At 45.9% G+C, this 18,181-nt stretch overlaps 1 protein-coding gene across 6 annotated transcripts in view; it reads right to left on the bottom strand.

The window, feature by feature from the left end:
* Nucleotides 1-18,181, bottom strand: part of B3GAT1 (beta-1,3-glucuronyltransferase 1) — a 44,231-nt gene that overhangs the window by 17,084 nt on the left and 8,966 nt on the right. For 3 of the 6 annotated variants that reach the window (XM_074559462.1, XM_074559463.1, XM_074559464.1), the window contains exons 2-3: nucleotides 834-945; nucleotides 533-679 (exon numbers count right to left, since the gene is read on the bottom strand). In XM_074559462.1, the coding sequence (XP_074415563.1) occupies nucleotides 533-679; nucleotides 834-837 (151 nt within the window). In that variant the 5' untranslated portion in view covers nucleotides 838-945. Of the gene's footprint in view, nucleotides 1-532; nucleotides 680-816; nucleotides 948-18,181 lie in introns of those variants that run through there. The other 3 variants (XM_074559468.1, XM_074559466.1, XM_074559467.1) reach the window with 3 other exon arrangements.

Here is an 18,181-nt window from a genome sequence, read left to right as displayed (position 1 = left end):
GGTGGGAGTTTGATGTCTCTGAAGAACCCCTGGGAGCTGAAGTGGGGAATTTGTCTCTGAAGAACACCTACAGCAGAGGTGGGGAGTTTGCTGCCTCTGAAGAACCCCAAGGAGTTGAGGTGGGAGTTTGATGTCTCTGAAGAACCCCTGGGAGCTGAAGTGGGGAATTTGTCTCTGAAGAACACCTACAGCAGAGGTGGGGAGTTTGCTGCCTCTGAAGAACCCCAAGGAGTTGAGGTGGGAGTTTGATGTCTCTGAAGAACACCTACAGCTGAAGTGGGGAGTTTGCTGCCTCTGAAGAACTCCTACAGCAGAGGTGGGCAGTTTGATGCCTCTGAAGAACCCCTGGGAGCTGAGATGGGGAGTTTGCTGCCTCTGAAGAACCCCTACAGCAGAGGTGGGGAGGCTCCTGCATGGGCATGGTCTGGGAGCTGAGATGAGCATGGCTGCCATGGAGGGATGAAATGAGAGAGGAGATGAGGACGAAGGGGGGATGCACGGGCTCGGCATGGGCTGGTTTGGTTTCTCTCACCCTTGTGCACTGCAAGCAGAGGAGCAATGGTGCTCTGGTGCCACACGGTGATTAGCAGTGTCCAGGGCAGAACTATCAGCACGATAGCCAGGATGTCTCGTCTCTTCGGCATCTCCAAGACTGACTGGGCCCACAGCTCCTCATTACCTGACAGTGAAAACCCCAGAGACAGAACAGCAGAGCACATGGAGAACAGAAATAAATGGGCAGGAAGGAGCAAGGACAGAGAGAAAGAACGCGAGAGAGGCAGAGAGCAGCAAGGTGACACGGCTCGTGGGTCTTACCAGTGCTTACAACCCACCCATTGCAGAAGCAGGTTTGGAGGGGCCTCGGAGCCAGGAGCAGGAGGGAACCTCTGCAGGGCACTGCTGGAGATGCCAGCAGGAACCTCAGGGACTCAGGTGGGAGGAAACCTGCAACACACAGCAAAGGCCAGAGGGCACTGTGAAAAATGTATGTTGTATGGCTCTATGCAGATATTTACCATGTGTATTTTGTTGTACTGATTAGTAGTGCTGTATTCACATTTTAATAGTTTTGTAGTTAAAAGGTAACTTTTGGAGTTAAAGTAGTTAAAAATAAAGTTTAACTTCTGTAGTTAAAATAACTCTTTGTTTCTGTTGTCTCATATTGTCATCTGCTCTATGCAGATATTTACTATGTGTATTTTGTTGTATTGATTAGTAATGCTGTATTCACCTTTTAACAGTTTTGTAGTTATAAGGTAACTTTTGTAGTTAAAACAGTCAAAAACTTTTGTAGTTAGAGTAGTTAAAAATAAACTTTAACTTTTGTAGTTAAAATAACTCTTTGTTTCTGTTGTCTCATATTGTCATCTGCTCTATGCAGATATTTACTACGTGTTTTATGTTGTATTGATTAGTACTGCTGTACTAACATTTTAACAGTTTTGTAGTTAAAAGGTAACTTTTGTAGTTAAAATAGGAACTATGCATGTGGGATATTTTTTTTAAGAAAGGAATGAGGCACTTGCACCAGATAGCAGCGACAGGGCACCCAAATCTTTCAGAGAAAAAGAATTCATTGCCCCATTAGGAGAAGAAACTAACTTCTTCCTGGCTCCTCAGCCTGGAAGGTCCTTCAATAAATTTAACCACTTTTTAACCAAAGGGACCAAACTTATAAAAATGTCAAACCTGTGACCATTGTCCATTTTTGGGTGGGTTTTGTCTGCTCTAAATGTACCTGTAGGACCTTCAATAAATAGAACTGCTTTTTATTCTCTTAATTTTGCCTGGCCTCTGTTTTGTACCTGAAAGTCCTTCAATAAATAGAACCACTTTTTAACCAAAGGGACCAAACTTATAAAAATGTCAAACCTGTGACCATTGTCCATTTTTGGGTGGGTTTTGTCTGCCCTAAATGTACCTGAAAACCCTTCAATAAATAGAACTGCTTTTTATTGTCCTAATTTTGCCTGGCCTCTGTTTTGTACCTGAAGACCCTTCAATAAATATAACCACTTTTTATTCCCTTAATTTGGTCTGTTTTGGGTAAAGGACAGAGGCATCATTCCCACCAGCACTCCCATCCTGCAGGCAGCTCCACTCTCAGCTGAGGCTTCCAGCAGAGCTCAGGTTGGCTCCCTCTCCGAGGTGCTGTGCCTGGAGTCTATTAAAGTGCCACAACGGCTTAGTTTGATGCAAGACAAGCACATACAAGATTTAAGCAGGCTGTATTTCAGCCCCAAGCACAGCACTTAGCAGGGCTGCCACGCACCAGGGCAGTTTGCAAACACGGGTAGCAGTTTAGTGCTGCTGCTCCCAGGTGGGGCCACGCATTAGAGGCTGCTAAAAGGGCTGCAGTGCAGGCAGGCAGAGCCCAGGGATGCTGCAGAGGGAGCAGGATGCTGTGGGAAAAGCTCTGCTCTGTGATCTGGGAGTTATCACATCCCCTCCTTAATTCCACTTGAGTCTGGTGCTGTGACCGTGTTCACAGGGGTTTTCAGATTGGGGAAGAGATGAGGATGTGACTCCGTGTTTCAGAAGGTTTGATTTATTATTTTATTATATATATTACATTAAAACTATAGTAAAAGAATAGAAGAAAGGATTTCATCAGAAGGCTGGCTAAGAATAGAAAAAGAAAGAATGAATAACAAAGGTTTGTGGCTCAGACAGAGAGTCCGAGCCAGCTGACTGTGATTGGCCATTAATTAGAAACAACCACAGGAGACCAATCCCAGATGCACCTGTTGCATTCCACAGCAGCAGATAACCATTGTTTACATTTTGTTCCTCCCAGCTTCTCAGGAGGAAAAATCCTAAAGAAAAGATTTTTCATAAAAGTTGTCTGTGACAGGTGCCACGCTGCTTGTGGAAATATTTTCCCAGAGTTGGCTTTTTCTTGGGGGCAGACATGAAGAAATCCAGGTTCAGATCCCTGATTAGCCCAAATTGGATTGATCTGAGTTTCCCTTGGCCACTGGGCTGTACAGCCAGCCCCTAGCACTGAGCCCACTTGGAATGAAACAGCTCCAAGAACTGCCAGGTTTTTCTTCTAAATGAATCTTGCAATATTCAAGTGGCTGGACAGAATCTGGTTCTTCCAAATTAGCACTTCAACCACAAAGGTATTAATTTACCAGGGAAAACAGGGCTTTGTCCTTAAAACTGTCATGTAAATGTCCCTCAGCTGAAGTTTCAGTGAATAATTTCTTTTCCATGCATACAAAACCCAAACTCGTAGGAAAATTCCCAGCCAACTCTAGCAAACAGCCAGTTCCCCAGTCAGAGCTCTCTCATTTGTTTTCAAAATTGGTGAAAGCAGCCTTATTCAGACAAAATAAACCAGGGAGGAAGAGGAGGAATTATTCCAGCAAGCATCAGGCTTCTGCTGCATCCCTGTCCAGCTCTTGGAGCCAGAGAATTCCTGCTGGCCTCGATCTGCCAGAGCACAGTGCCCTGAGGAAAGAGCATCATCCCTGCTGTGCCTGCACTGAACAGAGGACAAGGAGGGGTGGCACCCTTGGAATCCCCTGATGAAGCTGGAACCCTTGAGCACCCCTGCAGGGCCTAAGGGGCAGCTGGAAAGGCTGAACACCTTACTCAGGAAAGTGCCTTCCCCAGAAATGCACCTAGGAAAGGATTCTGCTGCTGGAGATGGGGTGGGAGGAAATAACAGCTAAAAAAGCCACTCAGAGCCCATGGACAGCCCCTGGCAAGCTGCCACAGTGGGCTGGCATCACCAAATGCCCTGTTTGTCATGGGCAGCTTCCTCCAGGCACTGTGCCCCTACCTTAAATCTGCCTTTCCCCTGTCTCCTGCCCACCCAGGCTCAATCCAACCTCATCCCATGGGACAGGCTGAGCTTGCCATCATGGCAAACAGTCCCCTTTGTGCTGGGGTGTTGCTGTGCCTCCCAGCCCCTGAGCACTGGGGACAACGAGCAGCTCCGGTGGTTTGTGCTTTGCTCTGATCATTTCCATTTGCTCTGGAGCATTCAGCAGCTCCCTGGCCACTGAGCTGTCCCTGTGGAGCCCCAGCTGCCCAGGGCCAGCAGGGAGAGCTGCCAGGCCCAGGGAATGTCCCAGGGCTCCCTTCCCTGTCCCCCAGAGCTGGCTGAGCTCCCTCTGTGCCACTCCTGGGCTGCAGGTGCCACTGGGATGCAGTGGCTGCAATCAATGTCCCCAAAGGGACACGAGCCCAGGGAGAGTCCCAGATGTGATGGGTGGCTGGCAGGGACATGGAACCAGAGGCTGACCCCAGTTCTGGCCACGCTCTGCACCCTGAGCTGCCCAGGAAGCACCACAGCTCTGCTCTGCAGCCTTCCCTCCCTGCTGGCTCCTGAAGGGATTTGCTGTTATTGATGATCCTGCCTGAAGGACCTGGTGAGAATTCCTTTGGGGCAGCTGGGAGCTGTCACAGACATCTTTTATGAAAAAGCCTTTCCTTAGGATTTCTCCTCCTGAGAAGCTGGGAGGCCTCAGGAACAAAATGTAAACAATGGTTATCTGCTGCTGTGGAATGCAACAGGTGCATCTGGGATTGCTCTCATGGGGTTGTTTCTAATTAATGGCCAACCACAGCCCAGCTGGCTCAGACTCTGTCCCAGCCACAAACCTTTATTATCATTCTTTCTTTTTCTATTCTTAGCCAGCCTTCTGATGAAATCCTTTCTTGTATTTCTTTTAGTATAGTTTTAATAAAATATATATAATAAAATAATAAATCAAGCTTTCTGGAACATGGAGTCAGATCCTCGTCTCTTTCCTCATCCTCAGACCCGTGTGAACATGGTCACAGTGAGCGCTGTGAAATCTCCATCCAGAGGATTCCAAGCTTCCCTCTCCACACCCTGGTGCCTCAGTGTGAGGTGACACCAGCTCTCAGTGTCACAAAGCCATGCTCCCCTCTCAGCATGTGCCAAAGGTGAAATCCATTTCCTCCTGTGAACAACACCAGCCAGGAATTACATGGCAGCCTGTGATTTTACACTGCTGGTGATCACAGCCCAGGACAGAGGGCTTGCCCTAAATCCTAAAATTCCCTTGTTGACAAAGCCATGCAAGGATTTTTGTTGCTGTTTGTGGCATGAAACAAAAACTGATTTGAGAAAAATGATGCTCCTCTTCAGGGCATTCACTCCACCCCTTCCCCATCACAACAGCACTCTCCTTCTCTCACTGAACCTGTTTGAAACAAAACCTGCTTAATTCAGATTGTCACTTTTAAACTTCCCCTGTCTCCTCTTCCCCAGGGAAATGAAGGAGAAGGAACAAATTTAAACATCAATTACAACAATCAAGCTCTATTTTCCACTACAGAAAGTATCCTGCCTTTTGGGTTTTTTTTCCACTTTTGAAAAGTGATGTGCAAGCCACAAATCACTGGCTCAAATGCAAGTGATTTTAGGGGTTAAATACTCCTAAAACAAAGGAGTTTTGCACGGTTTTGGGAAGAATTGGGTGCCACAAGATGAAAGAGATCCCCATCCTCCGGCAGAGGGCAATGGTGTCGAGGAATGACAACAGGGAAAGGGCACTGATCTAATGAAAAAAGCTTTAATAAATCCTGGAGCCACGTGTTAGTAACATGCTGGATTATTAAACACTGAAGGTTCTTTTTTTAAATCAAGTTAATTGGCATCAGCTCTGACACTTGCCATAGGAACGAGTGATTTGATCTGCAACCTTTATAGGCAGTTTTACCTTCATTCCTCCTCTGGGGCTGCTCAGCCCCAGTGTCATTAATCCTTGGTTTGCCCACACTGAAGAGAAGTGATTTAGAAAATGTTAAACTAAAGAAAGGCTTGATTTGAATTTGTACCTATACATCTTACTGGAGTAAAAACATTGTCTAGATGTGAAAAAAAATATACACCCAAAAAAATTCCCCAAACAAACGTAGCAAACATTGTTTTGTTGTGCTTCAAACAAGCCAGGAAATAACAAACAGATGCTGCCAAAACCTGCAACAAAAGCTTTGCAAAGAAAATAAACACTCACACTTCAGGAGATTGTCACTATAAGCTTTCCCCTCCTAAAATCTGAAATCAGGATTCCTTCTACTTTTATAACAGCAGCTAGGTTTGATCTCTGCTGAAAAATGGTATTGGACTGAGACAAGACAGAGTTGGTCCCTCTGCTCTGCCCACCTCAACCCACAAGCCCTGTGACCCCAAAACCCATCTGAATTCACAGACAGGTGCCTGGCACAGAAATCAGCCCCAGAAATGTGAGTGCAGGGATATCCTGCCCCCTTCCCAGAGGGGGAAACTGAGGCACGGGGTGGTCACAGCACAGCAAACCCTGGGGACAAGGCTGGGTCAGGACAAGGCTGGATGGGGCTGCGACCAAGCTGGGACAGTGGGAGCGCCCTGCCCATGGCAGGGGTGGGACTGGATGAGATTTAAGTTCCTTTCGACCCAAACCAGTCTGGAATTTCGGGATTCTGGAGCAGCAAGAAAATAAACACTCACACTTCAGGAGATTCTCACCAAAAGCTTTTCCCTCCCAAAATCTAAAATCAGGGTTCCTTCCACTTTTGAAGCAGCAGCTGGGTCTGATCCTTGCTGAGAAATGATGTTGGAGTGGCACAAGACAGGGTTGGTCTCTCTGCTCTGCCCATCTCAACCCACGAGCCCTGTGACCCCAAAAACCCTTGTGAATTCACAGACAGGTGCCTGACACAGAAATCAACCCCAGGGATGTCCTGCCCCCTTCCCGGAGGGGGAAACTGAGGCACGGGGTGGTCACAGCCCAGCAGACCCTGGGGACAAGGCTGGGTCAGGACAAGGCTGGATGGGGCTGCGACCAACCTGGGACAGTGGGAGCGTCCCTGCCCATGGCAGGGGTGGGACTGGATGAGATTTAAGTTCCTTTCGACCCAAACCAGTCTGGAATTTCAGGATTCTGGAGCTCCAGGTGCTCCACACTCATCCCTGCTCTTTATCACACTGCCTGGCAGGGGATGGGCATTCCAAGCCTCTGTTTAAGATTTTTGGTGTTTGGCAGAACAGGCTTGTAAAGCACAGGCTAAAAATAAAGGTAGTAATAAAAGCCTCTTGCTCGTTAATTACTCTGTAAGCCATTACTGCCTAAAAACCCCATAACTTTAATGGGGGCTATTATAAGTATAGTAGCAAAACTGTGCAGCTAATTAGTGTTTAGTTATTAAGCAGAACATAGCCAGAACTGAGTAATGAGCTCACAGAATTGCTGCTTCTTGGAGGGTTTAATCAGGAGTGGTGTTTTCAAGCTCAGATTCTCCCAATCCAGGGGACAAAAGGACAGAGGATTTTCAGGTCAGCCCTTCCAGACAGCTCTGAGGGGGAATGGCCATCCCTGAGCTGATCTGTGCAGCACAAACCTCAGACTGCAAGTCAGCAAAGGGAAAGAGAATGACCAGAAATATTTCAGGTCTCCAGGAAAATCATTCCAGCTAGAGGAGACCCAGATACATCCATGAGAATCCAAATTTTGGAGCCAATGATGCAATGGAGGGTGAGGCTTTGCATCATCCCCTCACCCAGCATTTGTTTCCTTCTTTTAAAAATTGAAATAATACCTATGGCCAGAATACAGAAATAATGAATTCTTCTTTTTATGTTTTTTTATTTGGTTAGGGTTTTTTAGGTTGGTTTATTTTTTTAGATTTCAGAAAGCCATAGATGCTGGAGAAGCCTGGTAAGGAAGCTCAGCCTCTGGGGGCTGTTTTTTCACTCAATATTTTCTCCAGCTTCCCCTACAAACCCCTTGCCTTGCCTACAGAGCCATTTCTTGTGTTTTCCAAACTGCAACAGAAACTGAGGCACAAAATTCTCTTGATCTTGCAACAGCTGAGGCAAAAATCAACCCACCCTTCCCTTCCAGCCTGACCCACAAATGGGATCAAGAACACAGATTATCTCCCACGAAAAAAAAAAAAAAAATTAACCAAGCTCCTCAGAACAACACTTAAATTTTAAAGCAAGCATGAGTAAAGTGGATCAAGGGAGCTCAACACAAGCACAATTAGCTGCTGGAACTTATTGCCACAGGATACTGAGAAGAACAAGAACTTAACAGGATTCAAAAAAGGATTAGTTGTGTATGTGAATAAACTGCATATCCAGAATTAGAATAAACCACCCACCAGTTTGGAAAACATAAAACCCCTTGAGTTTCAGAGCTTCAGCCAAATTTTAACAAGCATCAGAAACTTTCTCTTCTCCAGATTAATCCCCCCTCCCTGGTACAATCAGGACAGGAGCTGTGGTGACACTGCTCTTATGCTGTGACACAGTCCCAAGGCTCCACTGCTTCCAACAGCAAGGTGCACCTCCTGGGAAAGCCTGAAAATATTGGATTTATTGCCCTAAATGTGTTTGTTTTCCTGGACAGGCTCTCACATTGCAGCCATCACCACAGTGCCCAAGTGCTGTCCAGATTTCTCCTTTATTACAGGCACTGCACTTCTGTCCTTGCTGCTGCAAAGGGATCTTTTCCAAGGCTGGAAAAAGCAGGAATCTTTTTATTAAATGATTTTGGAAAGGGCTGAACCTGAGCTTTGCAGCCTTCTTGTGCCAAGCAAAGCAGGAGCAAAAAATGTGTCACACACCCTTGGCACCAGCAGTGGTGAGGCTGCCGTGGGTGCTGGGTGCTGGCACAGCCTCACCAGGGAATGGCACCAGATTCAGGGACCCTTCCTGCTCCCAGATGTGAGAAATGCTGCTCACTTCCAGAAACTGAAAAGGTTTATTAAAACCTTATCAAAAATACAACAGCAGACTGAATAGAGAAAATATTACAGTGCTGGGAGCAGAGGATTTTCCTCACCATGTGCTCACCCACACAATGGAGATTTTGCTTTTTAACCCTTTAGCTCTCCCAAAGTTGTGTCCATCAACTCCTTCTTTGCTGTCCAGGCATGGAAATCACTGCCTTAAATATAGATTGGAGGTCAGGAGCTGCCATGGTAACAATCCCATCTTCCCAAATGTCCCAAACCCAGGGCACCCCATAATAACAACACAAGGGGGGGTAAAACATAACTATAAACCTATATAAATATAGCTAGTTATAGTTATAAATATGACCTATATAGTTTTTATATATAATAGCTATAATATACTTAATTATAATATACTTAATTATAATAGTTATACATAATAGTTATAATATATAGTTATAATAGTTACATATAATATATATAATAGTTATATGTAACTATATTATATATATTATATACAATATATATGATAGTTATATACAACTATATATAATATATGATATATGTATAACGGTTACATATAACTATATATATAATATATAGTAGTTATATGTAACTATTATCCATATTATATATATTATTTATTATATAGAATATATATATTTATATCTATATTAAATATAATGAAATATATATTATAAATATAATAAACATAATAAATATTTTATATAGATATATAAATATATATTTTTATATATTATTATATATAACTGTATATATTATAACTATTATATATAACTATTATAACTATAGTATATAATAGTTATAATATATATAGTCCAGTTATATATAATCTATAAATCTATAAAACTTCTCATAACATATCCATAATGTTTTCCTTTTAATTGTGAGTCAACCATGGCATTCCTCATCTGTCAGACAGAGGATGCTCTGCTCTGCCAGCATTGGCAACACCAGGAAAGCTGTGCCTTGACTCAGGTGTGGGATGAGGGGGCCTTTCCTGCCCCCAGTCCTCTCTGATGAAGGGCTGCACTTCTCACATGGTTTTAAAGAAGAATTTCTCCCGAGATAAAAAGCTGTTTGACTAACAGCCCACTCCCAAAATAGAAAGGCAGCTGGGAGTTGCTTTGCTTTGGGAAAAGTTGGATTTTTGTTAAGGTTGCTGGTGGAAATGCTCCAACAATTCTCTCATTTAAGGGTTTCTCATCCAGCTCTCCTCATCTGGTGACACAGCACACCTCGAGCTGTCCCCTCTGCTCAGCCCAGCCCACATCAGACACATTGCCAGGTCTCCATTTCCACCTCTGTGCTCTGCATTGCACCGAGTGTGTGTGCACTGCTGACTCCCATGGATCTGAAAAAGTGACATTAACAAAGGATGACCCAATTTCCATGAGATCAGGCTCAATTCCACAGCTCCATAATAGGCTTTGCATATGCTTTGTCCGAGGGGTTTGGAGGCAGGAGCTGCCACGTGACACCTCATGGGAGCAGGTGGCAGGTCACAATGACCAAACCACAATTTTCCAGAGGAAAAAGCTCATCTTTCCAACCTGCAGGCCAGCAAACTGCATTTTCCCAGGATGTGCAAGGCTGAGTCATCAAGCCAAATCCTTTCCTTTTCCTTTTCCTTTTCTTTCCCTTTCCCTTTCCGTTTCCCTTTCCCTTTCCCTTCCCTTTTCCTTTTCCTTTTCTTTCCCTTTCCCTTTCCCTTCCCTTCCCTTTTCCTTTTCCTTTCCTTTCCCTTTCCCTTTCCCCCTGTACCCAAAGAATCCTAACAAACCAAACAAAACTTTTATATACTCTGTGAACTATTGGTGCAGAATTCTGTGGGTAGCTCTGGGCTGGTGGGGGACAAATTCACAATCCAAACCTCTGGCAAATTCACAAATCCAACCCTCAAACAAGAAGAGCTGTGCCCAGCAAGCCACAAGGACTCAGTTTATCTCCCAAATCCCCAAATTCTCCACTGCAGACCTGGAGGTGAGGCTGCTCTCCTGGGTGGGACACACCTTGGTATCACCTGGCAGCAGCTCAGCAGCCCCACAGCCATCAGCACTCACTTTTAATTAAAGAGCTCTTCCCAACCCCTGGAAGAAAATAAATCCTGCTCTATTTAAAAAGGAGTTATTAATAACCTGATTCTAATGTATGAAAGAAAAGGGGAGAAAGAAGCTCGCAGAGCTGTGAGCAAGTTCCCTCTCCCACTGCAGAAAGTCACCACTGAGTCCTCTGAAAAGGGAACTTTTTAGAACTAAATCACCTTAAAAAGGGATTTAGCTCTTAAAAACATGATTATTCTCTTTTCAATAGCTAACATCAAATATCTTAAAGGTGGGTTTTTTTCAAAAAAAAACCATGAAGACATCCAAATTCTCCATCACTTTTAGAAACAGCAGCAGCTGCTGCAGGCACCAGTCCCTGAAGAGGTGAAGCAGAAACTGCTGTGCAGGAGCTGCTGGACATTGAGCAATGCCCAGGCTGGGAGATGCTCCAGACAGGCAGGAGAATTCCTTGCCTGGGCAGAGTGAGGCACTGTGGAATTCCAGTGCTGTGAATATCCAGCTGGCATCACCTCCCTGCTCCTCCTCACAGGTGCAGCTCAGGGCTGGGCAGAGCAGCAGAGCTGCAAGAACTGCAAGGAGCAGCTGTGATGGTCAGAAGCCCCCAGAGCAGCCACACTGGGAATTTCAGCTGAACACTCTCTGGGTGTCACCCTGTTCTTCTAAAGTTCTTCCAAGCCTTCTGATGTTTGCATTTTTGTAATGGAGTTTCATTGAATAATGATTATTTTGCATTTCTTTTTGGAGAATTGATGGGCTGTTGGTTTGACCGACGTGGTTGGGGAGGTGGCAATTTCATCCTCCAATCCATGGTCAGCTTTGAAAGTCTATAAATATTGGAGTTCAGAAACAAACTGCTCTCTTTTTACCTTGGACATCTCAGCTTCTGTGTGTGTCATTCATTTCATGTCCTGTTGTGACATCTGGGTAAACTCATGTTTAAATTCCTGATTTATTGCAAACCACCTTTACACTGCAGAGCTGCAAGGCCCCCAGTGTCACTGCTGCACCCTGAGCCAGAGTCCTTGTACCCTCCTGTCCCAACAACACCAGAGCTCATCCCAGCACTGCAGGAACAGATTCATGGTGTAGCAGTGCCAGTCACACTGAAATCTTAAGATTTTTGCTTTTATATTTTTAATCTAAATAATCTAAATAATAATAATAATAGCAGCAACAATAATAATTCTATTCTATTCTATTCTATTCTATTCTATTCTATTCTATTCTATTCTATTCTATTCTATTCTATGCTATTCTATTCTATTCTATTCTATTCTATTCTATTCTATTCTGCAATAATATATTATTATATTTTCCACCTGTTTGTAACCCTGCAGTTCTTTAGTGCAGAACTCCAAACCCCACACACAGTGGGAGCTGCTGCTTCCCCATTTGGGGCAGACACAACAATTCCTCTCCAGGCCTGGCAATCAAGGACACCTCACTGCCTCAGGGCCCAGAGATGGAAACAAAAGGGAGTTGGGGGCAGCAAACTTGGGGTCAATGACTTCATTAGCTGAAGCTGGAATTGGCAGATTCACCCCCAACATGCAAATGGACCAAACTCATAAAAGTGTGAAACCTGTGACCCATTGTCCATTTTTGGGTGGGTTTTGTCTGTCCTAAATGTACCTGAAGGCCCTTGAATAAATAGAACTGCTTTTTATTCTCTTAATTTTGCCTGGCCTCTGTTTTTAGGCAGCCCAAAAAGGCACCAACAGGAATATTCCCAGCAGGTTTTCACTCCCGTGGCCTTTCAGGAAACTTCAGCAGAGCTCAGCATGGCACTCAGAGCTCCCAGCTCAGCAGCTGGACAAGAAATCAGCCACTCCATCAGCTTAGAGAGAAAATTCCCAGCTCCCATCCCTGTTAGATGGTTCTTTTAAAGGGATGAGGCACAAATCCTGATCCCTGCTCAGTGTGGGTGCCCAAAGAGGAGTCACTAATGGGACTGAGGAATTAACATTGATTCTCTGACGCCATAGCGTGGAAAGGGAAGTAAGGGGGGAGAATTTGGCATGATTAAGCAGATGCCTAACTAAAATTCAGACAACTTGCAGCACAATCAATTGGCGCTTGCAGTCCTGCAGTGCATTAGTGCAGCCACAAACCTACACACCCTGCTTGGAAGGTCATTTTTAAATGGTCTCCTGTGTGGATTTTTGCTCCTTGCCCAAATTCTGAGCCTGCTGGCCCTGCTCAAAGGAGCACACAAGGTTCTCTTATCACCTTTTGCTCTTCCAGCTTTTTCCCCAGGGAATGTGAACTTCTGCCTGCCTGGGAAACTTTGACATGTCAGTGATGCCTCAGGTTTAACTTTTATATTTTCAGATTCTGTGCTGCTTTAGTGTGTGGGTCTGGGTTCACATCAGGGGATGATGAGCTCTGTGCACAGAGCAGGGAGACAAAACAATTCCTGCTCCAGCTGGGCACCAAGGACAAATGATCCAAATCTCAGCCCAGGAGCACAAACCCCGTGGGCTGGAGAGAGAAAAACAAGCAGGGTGGGACTGCAGGGGCTAAAGCTGGAACGGGACAATGAACTGCAAGGTGCAAATGGAGCAGAACTGATCCCAGGGAGAGACCCCGGGAGTGCTCGTGCATTTTGGGGCCATTTTGGTTCATCTTGGGTTCATTTTGGGACCATTTGGGTTCATCTTGGATTCATTTTGTGACCATTTGGGTTCACCTTGGGTGCAGCCCTGGCTGGGCTCTTGTGCTGTCCAAGGTGCATCCATGGAGGCCTTTTAATAAATCCCTGCTTTATTCATTAACTCTGTCCAATCTCTGTTCTAGCTCAGCCTTCTCAAGGCATCCCCAGGATAACTTGGCCCATTCCATGTGAGAGGTTTGGCAGGGAATGATTCCTTCTCTCCCACCAGCACAAATCCCCCTGTGCCAATTCAATAAACCCGGAGATGCTCCAGCCCTGCCTGAGGAAATGGGATTTGGCTCTCAGGGGGAAAGGCACAGGATGAATGTTCAGCCTTGTCCAGCTTCCAGCCCCAGCCTGGTGCTGACTCTGCCTTCTCTGGGGCTGAGTTATTTTGGCTCAGCTCACCTCAGCCTGCTCTGGAGGTGAGATGGAAATAGCTGCCCAATTCTCGCCAGGAATTTCAGGCTCAGGGAGTTCAGGGACTGAGCACAGCCATGGCAGAGGCACCAATGCTGACAGAGCCCAATCCTATGGCCTGGAAAATGTCATTTCTCCTGAATTTAGAATCACTCATTGTACAAGATTTTCTGAATGAAAAATGGAGGAGCCAAACTGGTGCCTTAGGATTTCAGCTTTTATATTTTCCATCTATTCATAACCCTGCAGTTCTTTAGTGCAGAACTCCAAACCCCACACACAGTGGGAGCTGCTGCTTCCCCATTTGGGGCAGACACAACAATTCCTCTCCAGGCCTGGCAATCAAGGACACCTCACTGCCTCAGGGCCAGAGATGGGAACAAAAGGGAGCTGGGGGCAGCAAACTTGGGGTCAATGACTTCATCAGCTGAAGCTGGAATTGGCAGATTGACCCGCAAAATGCAAATGGACCAAACTTATAAAAGTGTGAGACCTGTGACCCATTGTCTCTTTTTGGGTGGGTTTTGTCTGTCCTAAATATACCTGAAGGCCCTTCAACAAATAAATCTGCTTTTTATTCTCCTTATTTTGTCTGGCCTCTGTTTTAGGAAGCCCCAAAAGGCATCAAAGCAGAAGCTGGAGCCAGGATGAAGCTGAGCACTGCACACCTCATACCTCAGTGAGCACGAGGTTGTCACAGGAAGAAAAGCATCCCCAAGTGCCAGCATCACTCCCCAGCCCCTGCCCTTCCCAGGAGCATCCTCAGCCCTTGGAAAAGCCTGTCCTGCTTGGCCAAGCACCATCCTGCCACCAAATACTCCCCCAGAGAGTCTCAGCAGCAGAAAACTCTGATCTACAGCTGGCTGAGGGCACACAGCCTTCACCTGGCACAACCAGAGCTGCCTCAGGGACACCCAGATATTGGGGTGTTGAGAGGTCCCCTGGATGAGGTGAGAGATGAGAATTTGACTTCAAATTCTCAGAAGGCTGATTATATTATATTATATTATATTATATTATATTATATTATATTATATTATATTATATTATATTATATTATATTATATTATATTATATTATATTATATTATAGTGTCATATTATATTATGCCATATTATGTCATATTATGTCATATTATATTATGTCATATATTACATTATGTGATATGATATTACATATTATATATGCTATACTAAAACTATACTAAAGACAAAGGAGACATCAGAAGGCTTAACAAGAATGAATAATAAAAAACCCATGACTGACCAGAGTCTGACACAGCTGGCTGTGATTGGCCATTAATTAAAAACAATTCACATGCTAAGTAAATAATTCTCTAAATCACATTCCAGAGGAGCAGAACATGGAGAAGCTGAGGCTTCTCATCTTGCCAGGAGAAGCAATCCTGGCAAAGGAGTTTTTCATAAAATATCCCAGCAACACCCAGACTCCCCTGCAGGCTTTGCTTGCAAGGTGAGGTGCCAGATGAGCCCTTGGGGAGCTCTGAGGAGCTGGGGGGGGGTTGTAAGCCCTGCTCTAAGAATATTGTAATCACACAGTAATTATGGCACATCTCAAATCAACCAGGCAAATCACAGCGTTGTCATTATTATTATTATTACCACTGTCACCAGCCCTGCCTGGCAGAGAGCAGGCCCTGCCCAAGGAGGGAGCAGGGCTGAGGGAACATCCATCCCTCTCTCCCTTCAGGGCTGCCCAACCCACGCCCCACCAACCCTGGCAGCTCCCTCCTTCCCAGGACCACGTCTGTGCTTCCCTCAGCTGTACCACATGCAATTAGTCAGGTTGATTTTACCTTTTTCTATTTTAATTAAACAACTTCAAGCACAAGAGCAGCCCTTGTGATTTGATTGGAGCTGTCAGTCTTTCAAATGTCATTCCTATAGATGACTAATCTTTAAAAACATCAGTTACTAAACTCATTGACTCAGTTGATAATGAGCCAGAGCAGAAATGATGGTTGAGACAGAGAGGGAGGAAGCAGAACTGCATGGGCTCTGAAAGTGCTGCATGGGGCCACTGCAGCTCCAGGGATTGGGGCTCCCTGGGAAATGAGGCTATGGAAATGGGGATGTGGAACATCAGGGAGGACATCTGGGCACTCCAGGTCCTCCCAGCTGCTCTCATGCTGAGAAAAGAGAGGATTTTCTGTCTCAGCCTCTCTGAGTGTGCTGGTTCTCAGCACAGAGTGAAGCCATGGATTCCCACCCTGCCTCTGGAACAGGATTCCCTGCACTCCCTGAGCCCCTTTTCCCACATCCCACAGTGTAGCTCAGCTTTGGGAAGCACCCCAAGATTTACAGGCTGCAAGTGTCCCACAGCAGGAGCAACAGAGAGGGCACAGGCTGATCCCATCCCAAATGTGGATTTTACCCCACCCCACAGGCTGATCCCATCCCACTTTGGGATTGTTCCCTACTCCACAGGCTGATCCCATCCCAAATGGGGATTCTGTCCAGCCCCACAGGCTGATCCCATCCCACATTTGGATTTTTCCCCACCCCACAGGCTCTGTGCTCAGGGTCCCAACCCTACAGGGCTCCCACCCTGCTCTGCCCTGGGATAACCCAGGCTCTCAGGTGAGTTATTTATTAACTCTGAGCCTCTTGCCTTTAGAGCCTTCTGGAATGAGACAAACAGGACAGAAACAGTGCTGGCAGCATTTTCAGAAGGCAAATGGGTGGAAGGAAGGAGGTGCACGTGTGGGGTGACAGCTTCAGGGGATTGCCACCAGTCCTTTGTCACCAGTGGCTTCACAGCTGTCACCCAAAGCCAAGGGACAGAGCTCAGGTTCCCCCTGCTCCCCTCCCACACTTGGCCTGCAAGTTCAAAACCCCCAAAACAGGGACAGATTTATGGTGTGCAGCATTTCCCTGAGCTCAGCACCTAATTCCTGCATCCTCTCAATGCCGCAGCCTCCACAAAGGGCAGAAATTGGGCTTTATTTATAGACAGGCACCTTTTATTGCCTTTTTTCCTCTTTCCTGAGGCCAGGCGGGAGGCAGAGACACAATTTCCACCTGCAGGATCCAGGCAGATCCCCCTTGCTGCTGAGGATTCATCTCACAGTGGGTTTGTTCACAGCTGTGCCAGCCAGGCCCCTTCCCTGTGCTCCTCTCTGAGCTCTGGCTGCTTGCACTTGGGAGAATTTCAGAGTTAAAGGAACGAATAACTTAGAATAACTGACTCCAAGGGAGATGAGGCTTCAAACTGGGCCACCCAGGAGTGAGCTGAGCTCTCAGAATTGTCCTTTTCCACACAGCTTCCAACCCATCTTTCCAATACTCTCCATTTCAGCACTCATAATTTTTTGTCTCTACTAAAAATCATGTCAGGAGTGATGCTCCTTGATGTCACAAACAGAAGACAACTCTTCCAAAGCCTCACAGGAGGTCACTCCAGGAGCTGCACGCTCTGGGAAGATGAATATGTCCGAGTCATGCCTGCTGAATGTGACACTATTATAGGAAAGACACTGGCAGAATTATTCATCAGCAGTGACTCGTGTGGCTCCAATCTCCTTAACCAGCTGCTGTTCATCCAAGTGGATCAGAGCCCATCTGAATAAACCCTGCGCTGTCCCAGCCCACAGCACCCAGAGCAGCCTCTCCTGAGCTCTGCATCCTCCTTGGGAGCCAGGCATTGTCACAGACATCTTTTATGGAAAATCCTTTCCTTGGGATTTTTCCTCCTGAGAAGCTGGGAGGCCTCAGGAACAAAATGCAAACAATGGTTATCTGCTGCTGTGGAATGCAACTGGTGCATCTGGGATTGGCTCATGTGGTTGTTTCTAATTAATGGCCAATCACAGTCAGCTGGCTCAGACTCTGTCTGAGACAGAAACTTTTGTTATCATTCTTTCCATTCTGTTCTTCTGATGAAACATTTTCTTCTATACTTTTAGTATAGTTTTAATATTAAATATAACATAAAATAATAAATCAAGCTTTCTGAAACATGGGGTCAGATCCTCATCTCTTCCCTCATCCTGGAACCCCTGTGAACAGCACCACAAGGCGTGGCAGGAGGGAGGGAATATTCCTGCATGCCAGGCTGCAGGGAGCAGGCAGGCAGTGCCACACAGTGCCTGGCAGCCTCTCAGAGGTGGCAGCCTTGTGCCAGATTCTCCTTCCCTCTCTCCCAAATTAGAAGCAGAGCGTGCCACTAGAAAGTCAGGTGAGGGCTGTCTCTCAAGGAAGAGAGAGGCTGCCTCTCACAGCATCCTGCTGCTCTGAGCACACCCCGAACCCCCCAAAACCCCACAGCTCTCTCTGCACTGTCCCAAACCTGCCCAGGT

This window comes from Zonotrichia albicollis, chromosome 27, assembly GCF_047830755.1.
Source record: "Zonotrichia albicollis isolate bZonAlb1 chromosome 27, bZonAlb1.hap1, whole genome shotgun sequence".
Taxonomy (NCBI): domain Eukaryota; kingdom Metazoa; phylum Chordata; class Aves; order Passeriformes; family Passerellidae; genus Zonotrichia; species Zonotrichia albicollis.
This window is presented reverse-complemented; position numbering and strand designations above follow the sequence as displayed.